At 46.8% G+C, this 14,180-nt stretch overlaps 1 protein-coding gene across 3 annotated transcripts in view; it reads right to left on the bottom strand.

Annotated features, from left to right (window-relative positions):
* The window catches only part of LOC140427091 (glycine receptor subunit alphaZ1), a 212,357-nt gene that overhangs the window by 138,496 nt on the left and 59,681 nt on the right, over positions 1 to 14,180 (bottom strand). For all 3 annotated transcript variants that reach the window (XM_072512600.1, XM_072512601.1, XM_072512599.1), the window contains exon 3: positions 5,895 to 5,962. In XM_072512600.1, coding sequence (XP_072368701.1) covers positions 5,895 to 5,962 — 68 coding nt within the window. The remainder of the gene's footprint in view (positions 1 to 5,894; positions 5,963 to 14,180) is intronic.

Here is a 14,180-nt window from a genome sequence, read left to right as displayed (position 1 = left end):
TTCGAGGGCATGGGCACACTGCCCTACACATATAGAATACGGTTCAAACCGGACGCCACCCCGGTCATTCATACACCTCGTAGAGTCCCAGCACCACTCAAGGACAACCTCAAGCAGCAGCTGCAGGACCTGCAGGACCAAGGAGTGCTTTCCCGGGTCATGGAGCCAACGCCATGGGTCAGCTCCATGGTGTGCGTCAAGAAGCCCTCCAGCGAGCATCGGATCTGCATCGACCCAAAAGATCTGAACAACAACATTATGATGGAACACTACCCCATACCCAAACGAGAAGAAATCATGAGCGAAATGGCTCGGGCAAAAATATTCACCAAGCTTGATGCCTCAAAGGATTTTTGGCAGATTCAACTGGATCAGTCCAGCAGGAAGCTGTGCACTTTCAACACTCCATTTGGCAGATACTGCTACATAGGATGCCATTTAGCATCATCTCAGCCTCCGAAGTGTTCCATCGCATCATGGAACAGATGATGGAGGGCATCGAAGGGGTACGCGTCTATGTAGACGACGTTATCATCTGGTCCACCACACCACAGGAGCACATCAGTCGTCTTCAGCGTGTCTTTGCACGGATATGGGATCAGGGCCTGCACCTCAACTGAACCAAGTGCTCTTTTGGACAGACTGAGCTAACGTTTTTGGGGGACCACATCTCCTGGTCAGGGGTGCGGCCGGATGCCGACAAAGTGGCAGCTATCGCAGCCATGCCGCAGCCGGCAGACAAGATGGCAGTGCTGCGCTTTCTCGGGATGGTCAACTTCCTGGGGAAGTTTATTCCTAACCTTGCCTCGCACACAACGGCTCTTCGCCACCTGGTCAAAAAGACAACGGAATTCCAGTGGCTGCCCGCACACCATAATGAATGGGAGGAGCTCAAGGTCAAGCTCACCACCGCCCCGGTACTGGCGTTTTTCGATACCACTCGGGATACAAAGATCTCAACTGACGCCAGCCAGTCCGGCATTGGGGCGGTACTCCTGCAACGGGACGACACCGCATCATGGGCCCCGGTCGCCTATGCCTCGCGGGCCATGACCCCCACAGAACAGTGCTATGCGCAGATTGAAAAGGAGTGCCTAGGCTTGTTGACCGGCATCGACAAATTCCACGATTATGTTCACTGTGGAGACCGACCATCGCCCCCTGGTCGGCATCATTCAGAAGGACCTCAACGATATGACATTGCGCATTCTGCTCAAGCTCCGGAGATATGACTTCCAACTTGTCTACACCCCGGGGAAGGACCTCATCATCGCAGATGCTCTGTCCAGGGCGGTTAACACACCGCCCGAATCGGAGGGGTTCGTTTGTCAGGTCGACGCACAAGGAGCCTTCACATCGGCCAATCTGCCGGCCACGGACGCACGTCTGGCCCACATTCGCCGTGAGACTGCGGCTGACCCCCTTCTACAGCGTGTAATGCGCCACATGACGGAAGGGTGGTTCAAGGGGCAGTGCCCACAATTCTACAATGTCCAGGACGACTTGGCCGTCATTGATGGTGTCCTCTTGAAGTTGGACCGGATCGTGATCCCACAAAGCATGCACCGGCTTGTCCTCGAACAGCTGCACGAAGGCCATCTCGGAGTTGAAAAGTGGAGGGCCCGTGAAGTGGTGTACTGGCCGGGCATCAGCGACGACATTGGCAACATGGTGCTCAACTGCCCCACCTGCCAAAGGTTTCAGCCGGCGCAACCCCCTGAGACACTTCAGCCCCATGAGTTGGTAACGTCCCCCTGAGCGAAGGTGGGCGTTGACCTCTTTCATGCGCTCGGCAGGAACTACATCATTCTGATTGACTATTTTTCAAATTATCCGGGGGTCATACGCCTGCACGACATGACATCATCAGCTGTCATCCGGGCGTGCAAAGAAACCTTCGCTCACCATGGAATTCCACTCACCGTCATGTCTGACAACGGGCCTTGCTTTTCGAGCCAAGAATGGTCTTCCTTTGCCACTTCATACAACATCACGCACGTGACGTCCAGTCCCTTGCATCCCCAGTCGAATGGCAAGGCGGAAAAAGGCGTCCACATTGTGAAGCGGCTCCTCTGCAAGGCTGTTGATGCTGGATCTGACTTCTGTTTAGCCCTGCTGGCCTATTGCGCGGCCCCACTGTCCACGGGCCTCTCGCCAGCCCAGGTGTTGATGGGTCGCACCCTCAGGACCACTGTGCCGTCCATTCATGTTCCTGATCCCGACCATGCTCCAGTACTGCGAAGGATGCAGCAGCAGTGTGTTCAGCAGAAGGTGGCACATGACACTCAGGCAACTGATCTTCCTGTCCTGGCGCCTGGAGACAACGTCTGCATACGCCTACCAGAGGGTGGCTGGTCGGCAACTGCCGAGGTTCTCCGTCACGTGGCTCCCCACTCGTTCCTCGTTCGCATGCCTGATGGCTCAATTCGTCGACGTAATCGGCGGGCCCTTCGGCTGCTTCCGCGCTCGCTACGTGATCATGCGCCGGTGCCACGCCCTCCTGTTGTCCCTGATGTCGACTTCGTTGAGCTTCCTGCCACTCTGCCTATTCCTCTCTCGCCCATGGCCAGGCCCATTCCTCAGCCGGTGGATCCTGACCCACCCTTGAGGCGGTCAACCCGAATTCGTCGCCCACCTGAGAGACTTGACTTATGAGCCTGTTAGCACATTGGACTCACTGAATTGTTTTACAGTACTGTTAACATGTTTCTTTCTTGTCGTTCCAGAAGTTCTCTCTCGTCGTTTGCTGATTGCATGTGTTTTGTTATTGGTACAACCTCGTTGCTCTGTTGCACCTGTCACCTTCCTCTGTATATAGTTTAGCTTTATGTACATGTTGTAAATATTGCACACACATACTCAGATGCACTCAGTACACACTTATATTTATTAGCATGTAGGCACATATCCTTGTGAAAAGGGGGGATGTCATGATATCCACATTAGCATATCATGGTGCAATCACACACACACTGATGGACAGGTAGTTGGACCAACCAACACACACACAACATCGCAGCCAATCACCAGTGAGAGCACACGCACTATAAAACACGGAACACCACAGTTCCCGCTCATTCTACCAGGAGATAGCTCAGAGCACAGAGCTCACAGCGTGCCAAGTTATTAGTTGTTATTGTTTAAGACAATAAAACAGAGTTGTCCCATCTGCAACCGTGTTGGATCATTTGTGTATCGGAACACCCAACACGACAAGGAGGGGAGGATTCAGAAGAGCAGGAGGCCGTCAACGTCTCCTTGGTGGCAGGCCCAGGGTTGCCCTCCAGTGCTTCGTCCTCCCTGAAGATGCCCATAGGGTTCTGGGGGACTCCCTGGGATGGAAGGGTAACTGGAGTGAGCTCTAGAGGTCTCTGAGTTATCTGGTTCTGCCAGTCCTGGCGGCTCCCCATTGTTTGCACCATGGTATTGATGCCCTCAGCAAGGGTCCTCACTTACTGGGCCATGCTCTTCAGTGCCTCGGCAATGTCTAGCAGCATCTGGGGTATGCCCCTCATCGACTGGGACATGATGTCGAGGCCCTCAGCCATGGCCGTCATAGACTGAGCCATGCCTTGGACACCACTACTCAAGTCACTGTTCTCATGCTCCAGGTTTTCCACTGTGGTCGCCACCCTTGCAGTGTTGGCCTCTGCGCCACACATTGTCGGCATCATCTCTAGCACCCGTAGCCTTTGGTACTCCTCCACATGGATATTTCATTCACTGGAATGTTAATAACGTTCCCTCCTGAATGTCACGGCTATGTTCGCTAATAGCCAGTGATGGCGAGAAGCTCATGAGGCTGATTTCCGGCATTAAGTGTCGTTAAATGCGGGCCGTGATCTCGCCAGCTTGACCGTTGAGAAACCGCCCCGCCAATCACGCCAAAAATTAAATTTTTCCGATAAATTGTGCCCAGAAATAAAATTAAAGATGGTGAGAACAAAAATCAAGATTTATATTTTTTGAAAAGCTGTAAGAAAAGGAATAATTCATGGAGCCATACCTTGAGGTAAAAGCAAAGCAACACAATCGTGTAAAGAAAACACACTTGTTAGATCACCACTGACCATTTGATATCCAAAGACAATACATGGGTAAAATCAGGATATCAAATTCTCAAGCAGCTGTAAGATTTAAAAGGGCTATCTTAGATTCACTAAACCTTTGGGGCTTTGTATATGTTATAAAATCCTGCCCATTTTAGGATTAGTCACACAATCTGTAGGCAAACTGTTAATAAAATCTGCAGAGTTATTGCCTTTGAATCCAAAATGTGCTGGATAGATGCCATTTTCCAGAAGATTGAAAGACAACATAACTAATGAGACAGGAAACCTTGAAGATTTTTCTCTGCCTGAGGTTGAGTAAGAAAATAGCAACAAATCTTGGAGGATTCGTCACACACTGTCAGTACGTTCTGCCTTAGGCATGCCTGGGAACAAGAGCACTGAGCAAGTACATTGCTCATCATCCAACTGCTAGAATTACCCTCACACCACAATTTCCTTTTACATGTGGAGATCAAAAGCTCTGCACATTAGACTAATCACTTGAAAGGATTAATTGTACAAAAGGAAGAAATACTCTGTTGGACCAGCTGACCTGGAAACTGCTGCCACACATTCAAATGCAAGGCACATCCAAACAATCACTTTTTTCTCCTCACAGCACTCAACGTTCCACTTGAATAAAGTGTGGATTTTCTACTTTGACAGCTCACAGGCTTGCAAGTCCTCCGAGCTGCCGAGATCGGGCCACTGGGTTGCTGCCGGAGTGCAGCAGCTGGAAAGCAATGTGCTCTTTGAATTGTTCTTGGTAGACGTTTTCCCCAAATGTTGATTTTCCTGGCTTACTGAGCCCTATCACAAGGTGAACCTTTGCAGCAATAATCTTCAGACTCCTCTCCACAGGGGGATGGGGTAGGAATGACGAGTGGGATGGGCGATAGCTGGGCTACTGCGAACACCCCCAGCCCTGCCTTGTTGCTGTGACAAGCTTCTGGCTACTGCAGGCACAGGCCTATTTACACAGTGTGGGGCAATCCTCAGGTCATCCCTTGGCAGTGCAGTGGGGGCAGAGGGCGGGTGGAATGGGAATGTAATTAACAAAGCAGCAATGCAATTAAATCATCAGAAAGCACATTCTGCAAAGCTGTGAGTTCTCACAATTTAATTAGCATTCATTTGCATAGTAAATTTGCATAGGATTGGAAAGTACCCTCTTCCAAGTTCTACCGTTCAAGTCATATCAAATATACTTAATCTCTGACCATTTGAAATGAAATGAAAATCGCTTATTGTCACAAGTAGGCTTCAAATGAAGTTACTGTGGAAAGGCCCTAGTCGCCACATTTCGGCGCCTGTTCGGGGAGGCTGGTGTGGGAATTGAACTCGTGCTGCTGGCCTTGTTCCGCTTTACAAGCCAGCTATTTAGCCCACTGTGCTGTCTGAAGGTTATTGACCTAAACATTGATTTGTTCCTGGCTCCACAATGCCACTTGATCTGCTGGATGTTCCCAGCAGTTTCTGTTTATATTTCAGAATTCCAGAATCCGAGGTATTTTACTTTTGTTTTGTACTTAATTCCCTGCAACTTTCAATTGTTTCTTTTGACAGTACCTGTGAAAATCCCTCTTGAATTTATTGACAGTCAGCCTCTATTGGATTTCTGAGCAACCGCACATTCACCACCCTGTGTGTTGAGCAATTAAATTTATATTGTCAGCATTCATTCCTCCTCAGAAATAAGTCTTACCTCTAATATCCACAAGCCCCATGCTATGGGATTACAAAAGAGCAACCCTGAAATCTGAGCTCAACAAGTTCTATTATACTACTTAAAATATAAAAAATTCACATCTTTGTTAATATAAGGATTTGAGGAGCACTTACCATGGTGGTTTCTGCTATTGAGCCAAAACTGTTGATAAATATATTGCATGTGACATTAACTGGAGGGCCTGTAAACAAACACAGGTAAAATGTATTAATATCACGTTTTCCTCCAACTCTCATTCTGCAGCATTAGTGGAGATCAAGAACCCAACTGGTCTCCAGTTAATGAAAGATGAAACAGGCCATGGTCAAACCGATTGGGCCTTGATTAATTGTGAAGTGGTGGTGGTGACGACCTCAGCAATCTACGCGCTGCTGAGAAAAATACAATGCAGCAAGTTCACCACATAAGAACAGATTTAGTAAAAGAGGGGAAAAAAATAAATTGCAAAACAACACGAAGGAAAATAAACCCTTCAGAAAACCTTTGTGTCAGATTCAATAAAAAGTTGTGTTCTTTTCACACTCCCTTGCATAATTCCCACAACAGCAAGTGTTTTCTCAACCTCAGAATGAGTAAACTGATTTTGTTTCTGAATTGGAGAGGCCGAGATTCCTAAACACGATTGCAGGAGAAGGGAGAGAGGTGCAGTTTCTCAAACCCAGCACCACAGTGAGGGAAAGTTATTTGCAAGTTAGTTTGAGTTGAGAGATATTGTTGAAAGGGTGGCTCAAGATTAATGGCTCACAGGGAGACAGCAAAATTCTTTAAATTCTTGATTTCTCGAGGAATTAAGGGCTATGGAGAGAGAGCGGGTAAATGGAGATGAAATCAGCCATGATTGAATGGTGGAGTGGACTTGATGGGCCGAATGGCCTTACTTCCGCTCCTATGTCTTATGGTCTTAAAACCACCACGTGTTTAACTGTATTTGGGAGATGTCACCGCTGCCACTAAATCTTTCTTTGAAAAGTGTTTGTTCAGGGTACAAGCTACTGTTGGAAATTCTCAGTTAACCAAATTGCTTTTGCAGTGTGCTATTATTATGGTATGCATTCCTCTCCATGTAGCTACTGCAAATTGGCTGTGGATCACAGAGAGCTCAATAGCTTAAAAAGGAAGCTAACAAAGTTATCAGAAAAATGGCAAGTCTGAAGGATCTGAATTGGGCTAGTCTCTGAATGATTAATAATTAATCTGAGGGGACCCAGTCGGGATTATCTCAGATTAAAATTTCATGTTCGACATTCGAACGCGACATGTCAAACTGGAGTGAGCAAAAAAGTGGATGTGCAGACAAGCTAGCTGATTGCAAAACTTTGTATAACGATCCATCAGTCGGGTTTAGTGGCATCATTACAGTTGGTGTAAAGATAATGGAGAAGAGATTTACACTCAACAATTGATGGCGAATTAAAAGACTTCAATTTAGTTTGACATAGATTTGCCTCAGGTTTAAGTGGTTGGCTGATTTTGAAATTATCCAACACATCTCAAAATGCAGTCTTGTTGCCGTGCTAAAAGGAACAATTTGCAATAAGTAACCAGATTAATGACGTGTCTGTTCTGGTAAAGCCTAATTGGCAAAGAAAACAAAAAGGCAATGCACCCTTTTATCCTGGTGATGCAGATATCAAGCTATAAATGGGTATACCCCAGGGTGAAATCTTAAAAGATTTCACTGATTCAAATTTTCTGTGACCATAATTGTATCGCATAGAAATAGGAATCCATTAATCCATTATACGTGTTAAGAGAATAATGCTGCAGGGAGATGTATGACACAATTGTGGCATGCATCAGAACAGAGGGAGAATAGAAAGATTATAGTGAGTATGACTGAAATGTATCAAAAACAGTGCTGCTGCCTGAATCAAAAATAATAACAGAAAATGTTGGAAAGATTCAGCAGATCAGGATGATAGGCAGAGTTAGTGTTTCAAGTCAATCGGAACCTGCTTTTATTTTGCTTGTTTTTTCTTGTTTAATTCATTGCTACTTCTCTTCCAGGAACACCCATTTTAAGAAATTCTCTTCCACATGGCAAGGCCATTAACCTGAAACGATAAACCAATTCTTTCCATTCCATAGATGTCGGCACCCGTGCATTCCAAGCATTTTGAAATGAAAATCGCTTATTGTCACAAGTAGGCTTCTGTTTTTACGTCTAAAACGTATCCTGGAACAGAGAGTGTGAAAGAGCCTCTAATCCTTACAGAGCTGAACTCTGTTATTGCATTTTGTTTGCGTTGTCAGTGTAAATGATTACTGAATCGAGGATTGATTGTTTTTCTGTAAGGGGCTAATATTATTCAATATGCCAGCAAAGTCCTCTACCATTGTTCCAAGTCTAATGAATTCAGTGTTAGTACAAAGAGCAAAATACCAGGGAGCAACTCAATCTACATTTAAAGTGAATGTATGACTCGATCTGATCAGGACAGTCTGAAATTTGACATAAACAACTGTTTTGGGAGATAAAATTAATTTAGGTAAGTGGTGACTTGAGACAACTCTCTGGAGGCTTCCATTAGTAACAATGGGATTTGTTATTGAAAGGCCAAGGACTGCATACGTAAAGGCACTAAAGGATGTGTTATGTATCAGAGGAACACCATTGGCTGGTGTAATGTCACATGTTATACAATTACTTTATCAAAGTATTTGGGGGCATTTGTCAAGTTCACCTTCGTGCCCAATTTGAGCAGCAACTTGTAAATGAAGGACCCAGGTTTGATCCCGGCCCCGGGTCATTGTCCATGTGGAGTTTGCACATTCTCCCCGTGTCTGCGTGGGTCTCACCCCCACAACCCAAAGATGTGCAGGGTAGATGGATTGGCCACGCGAAATTGCCCCCTTAATTGGAAAAAAAAAGAATTGGGCATTTTAAATTCATTTTTTACAAAGTAAATAAAGCCCTTTGCGTAATGCTATACGATGTGTGCCACCTCTGACTCTCTCTCTTTGTGGCGACAACAAAGAACATATCAAAAGGGAAACTGGTGACAACAAACTGGACCATAAACAAAAAAGGGAGGAAAACAACTGTCGACAATGATTTTGTGAGCCAGAAGAAGAAATCATCGATGGAGATCCAGGCCCCTTTACCATCGGGAGTGAGGTCGGGAAAAATATAATCGGCTTCCAGGGCGAAATCATTGTTGTGGCAAATAAAAATAACTCAAGTAAATACTTGGACACACTGGCGGGGATTCTCTGAAAACGCGGTTAAGTGTTGATGCCGGTGTGAACACCGGAGTGTTTTACGCCAGCATCAAAGGGCCACTTGGCCCAGTGATTCTATTGCCCACAGGGGGTCAGCACAGCGTTGGAGTGCTCTGCGCTGCTGTACGAGGCCCTGCACTGCACGCCATGGTTAGGGGCTATTTAGCACAGGGCTAAATCGCTGGCTTTGAAAGCAGACCAAGGCAGGCCAGCAGCACGGTTCAATTCCCGTAACAGCCTCCCCGAACAGGCGCCGGAATGTGGCGACTAGGGGCTTTTCACAGTAACTTCATTGAAGCCTACTTGTGACAATAAGCGATTTTCATTTCATTTCATGTGTCCGCGCTGTGCGCAGCGGCCGACCGCGAGTCCGCGCATGTGCCCAGCGGCCACTTGCGCGCCGGCGCTGTGCAACATGGCGGAGCCACACAGCGGGCCAGTGCGGAGAAGGTAGGCCCCCCCCCGGATCATGCACGCCCGTCGATTGGTGGCCCCCGATCGCGGGCCTGACCGCCATAGAGGCCCCCCCCCTCGGAGTCTGATCCCTTCACCCCCCACCAGGACGGCCACCGCGGCAGCGGGTCCAATCTCCCGCCAGATGGAACCATGTTAGATCCACGGCGGCAGGAACTCAGCCGGTCGACTGCGGAGAATCAGCACGCGGGGCGTCTTTCACCGACCGGCGCCGCGTCAACCGCGTGTGTGCTGCTGGCAGCAATTCTCCGGTTGCCGGAGTCTCGGTGTCGGACCGGCGTCGCAGGCCGTCTAAGCATCATCTCCGATTCTCTGAGCCGGCGTGGGCTCGGAGAATCCCGGCCATACAGTTTATAGCAGGATGTCAGTGAATCATCCGGTCAATCACAACAGCCACTAGTGCAGGTAAAAGAGTTTTTACAAACAAATGCTATCAGACAACTGCGGGTTACAATGGGCTTACTTCAAATGGAAGATAGCAGTTTTCAATACACTTACCATCGTGCACAGGTAGAAGGGAAAAACATTTCACAATTCTAGTAAAGTACTGTGAATTTGGCCAGACTTTGGATTATACACTTCACGACCGATTAATTTGTGTCCTCAGGAATGAGGCCACCCACAGGAAATTGTTGAATGAAGATTCATTCACCCTAAATTCTGCAAATGATTGCAACATCTATGGAGCTTGCTATGAGAGAATCTTCACTGATTGGAGTTTGAGGTAAAGTCCATAGAGTCTGTGAAACAGGTCAGCCAAGAACCTACTATGTCATCGCTGCAACCAAGTGGGACATGTTGCTGGAGATTGTTGGGGCGAAGAGAACAAATGCAAAGATTGTGACAAAGTCGGTCACAGTACCAAGGCATGTTGGTCATGACAACCTTCATCAGCACAAAAGAAGTGGAGCAAGAAAAATACTGCAAAGTCGACTGGGGCGGTTTACCAGTTAAGGGATAGAACTAAAGACTCACCGAGTACCAAAATGCTTAAGGAATGTAAGCTCAGCATTCTAGTAGTACAGGAGACCAGCAACAATTTTGGGTCTACCCAGAATTGATTGGGAATACTAATAATATGAAAGTGAATATGGGCGCTGCAGTACCATTTATACCTGAATCGATTATATCGTCAGAAAAGTATCTGCCATTACAACCATCTGATGTGGTCTTGAGGACATATGCCGAGGAGGTTGTGCCGCTGAAGGGCCTCATAAAGGTGACTATGGATGTTAACAAGCAGAAAGTGGAGTTGCCTCTTCACATTGTTCAAGGAAACCTTGCAGCATTGTTTGGGAAATCTTGGTTGAGGAAGTGTCATAATATACATCAGTATATCATGGTGTAGACACACACTGATGGACACACACTGGGACCAATCAACATACACAACACCACAGTCAATCACCAATGAGAGCACACGCACTATAAAGACAGGGGACATCAGAGTTCCCGCTCATTCGAGTAGTAGCTAGCTAGGAGCACAAAGCTCACAGCCTGCAACACAGACATTCACCATGTGCTGAGTGCATCAACTGGTGAGGACAAGGGAAAGGTCTTTAGTTAAAGCTGGTATCGTATTTACCCACAGTTCAAGTATGTTTAAATAGTTAACCTTTTAATAAAATAGTGTTGCACTACTTCAAGTGTTGGTGACCTGTATGTGATCCAGAACACCCAACACATCAGGAAGATTAAGCTAAACTGGGCTGTCTGAACCAACTTGTTGATTCTATGAATGATCTTTAACCACTTCTGAGAACTCATGTGCAGGTATTTGTGGAGTCACTTAGATTCATGACTGTGGTCAAAGTGAAACTGAAGGTAAAGGCAGTGCCTAAGTTGCAAGCACGCACCGTACCCTATGTCATTTGACTTAAAGTGGAAGAAGAACGCAAGAGGTTACTGAAGATTGGAGTCATTGAGCCTGTTACCACCAGTGATTGGACAACCACAACCATTCCTGCCTTAAAGAAGGAAGGTTCAGTGCGAATATGTGGGGATTTCAAAACAACTATCAACCCTGTATTATGTGCTGATCAATATCCTCTAACACGTATCAAAGAACTTGTTTCAGGACTCTCAGGACTAATTGGTCAAAGGTCTTTGAGTCGAGTACCTCCAGGGACGTAAGGTTCCTTATCAAATTATACGTTTGAGGCCCAAAAACTGTCAAATATCGCCTTCTGTTTTTCTACCCAATGATCTCGTTTGCGGTGAAGCAACAGCGGAGCCATTCAATATACTGGCTCCAATCTTCAGCCTCTTAGATTACCAATATCAGGCATTTTTCCTTATGTTTTGGGTCTCATTGGTCTTTTAAAAAAGTTATTTCTTCCCCTCTTGACTCACGAAGTACCGCAGGGCTACAATTGATCCTTTTACCTTGTTGCTAATATGATGGCTTGAGACAACACACTGGAGGCTTCCAGTAGCAACAATGGGGTTTATTACTAAAAGACAAAGGTTAACATAAGAACTAGGAGCAGGAGTAGGCCATCTGGCCCCTCGAGCCTGCTCCGCCATTCAATGAGATCATGGCTGATCTTTTGTGGACTCAGCTCCACTTTCCGGCCCGAAGGTCTTATCTCTCCGGCTCTGGGGTCCACATTGCGTACTAGTTCCCATGGCCCCGTGCTTACTCTCTATTAGCCAGGATTTGCATGGGGGGCCCTGAGCCAGTCACATGGGTCGCCAGACCCGCCCCCTTAAAGGGGCCATGCTACCACCATATACAAATGTATGTATAAAAGAAGCATCTTAGAGAAAGAAACTTTTTAAAAAGGCCATTTGAGTGAAGTAATTGTGGAGAACAGTTAAGACAAATAAAAATAAATATAGTAGCTATGACATGTGTTTCGTGAGAAATAGTTATGAGCAAGAGAAGAAGGTATAACAGAAGAGATGCAACAATATAGATAGGCTAGGAAATTGGGCCAAAATTTGGCAGATGGAGTTTAATATAGATAAGTGTGAGGTTATTCATTTTGACCGAAAAAATAGAAAGGCAACTTATTATCGAAATGGAAAGCAGATTCAAGATGCGTCTGGGCAGAGGGATCTGGGTGCCTTTGTTCATGAATCACAGAAAGTCGGGATGCAGGTACAGTGTGTAATAACAAAGGCAAATGGAATGTTAGCATTTATTGCAAAAGGACTGGAGTATAAAAGTAGAGAAGTGTTGTTGCAATTGTATAGGGTGTTGGTGAGACCACATCTGGAGTAATGTGTCCAGCTTTGGTCTCCTTATTTGAGGAAGGGTGTGGTGGCATTGAAAGCAGTTCAGTGGAGGTTCACCAGATTGATTCCGGGGATGAAGGGATTACCGTTTGAGGAGAAATGAAACAGTTTGGGGTTATACTCGCTGGAGTTTAGAAGGATGAGAAGGCATCTGATTGAGGTGTATAAAATTTTTAATGGAATTGATAAAGTAAACAAAGACTAAATGTTCCCCCTTGTGGAGCAACCTGGAATGAGAGGCCATGGACGTAGGTTGAGAGACGGAGATTTAGAACTGAGATGAGGAGGATCTACTTCTCGCAGAGGGTGGTGAATTTGTGGAACTCGCTGCCCCATAGTGAGGTAGAATCTGAGTCATTAAATGGTTTCAAGAAAGAGATAGATTTATATTTGATTAAAAAACAGGTTAAAGGGTTTTGTGAGGGCCACGAAGAATCCAGCATGATTTGAAGGATAGAAAGAAATAACATTTATTTACAATAACATATATATATACACAACTTCAGCAGCAACTCCCTTGCTGCTCACTCTCCTGTAGCCGGTTCCAAACTGGCCAGCTTTATTTATGCAGGGAATCTGCTAATGATTTCTCCGCCCCCTAATTGGGGAAGCTCATACTCCCAAAGGATTGTGGGATTGCCATTAGTCCCCAGCCAGTGGTAGGCAGGCAGGTTATAATGTCCCTCCCCCGCAAAGTCCAAGGAATCCACCGAAGATTTGTTTTGCTGCAGGCCGGACACCATTTGCATGAGGCGCTGGATCGGGCGGTGTGTAATGAGACGGAGAACGGCGCTTCTGTGATGAACGGCATAACGCTTGTACAACCACGGCCCGTGGGCCTGAGGATTCCCCCTCTGAGGTATCCTGTGTCTCCATCTCGGTGTCGGAGTCCGCTGCCTCCGTCATCTCGGAGTCTCTATCTCCACGCGGTTCTGCAACGACCATTGAGTGCAGCACCAGAGGAAGATTGTGAGGAATACTTTCCACTGTGTCTGGTCTCTGTGGCTGTAGAAATGAGCTCCGGGGGCGGGGAATCTTTGGAAGGGATGGTCTTCTGGACCGAACGTGGTCTACATGCTTGCGCTGGAGCCGACCCTGGGCTTGCACCTGGTAAGAGATAGGGCCCGTTCTGCGAAAGATTACGCCAGGGACCCACTGGGAACCACCAGCAAAGTTTCCGAATGAACACTGGGTCACCAGGCGCAAACTGCCAAATCGGCTGATGCCGAGAAAAACCATGTCCCTGCCGTCCTTGTGTGCGGCGTACTTTTGTGCCAATGTCCAGGAAAACCACGCCAAGGCGGGTGCGAAGTCTCCGGTCCATTAGGAGTTCCGCGGGAGCTACCGCATGTGGGGTGGTCCTATATGAAAACAAAAAATGAGCCAGTCTCGTGTCCATCGACCCGGAAGACTGCTTCTTTAGGCCTCGTTTGAATGCCTGCACTGCACGCTCCGCCAACCCA

The sequence above is a fragment of the Scyliorhinus torazame genome, chromosome 7 (assembly GCF_047496885.1).
Source record: "Scyliorhinus torazame isolate Kashiwa2021f chromosome 7, sScyTor2.1, whole genome shotgun sequence".
NCBI lineage: Eukaryota > Metazoa > Chordata > Chondrichthyes > Carcharhiniformes > Scyliorhinidae > Scyliorhinus > Scyliorhinus torazame.
Note: the sequence above shows the minus strand (reverse complement) of the source record. Positions and strands in the feature narration are given on the sequence as shown.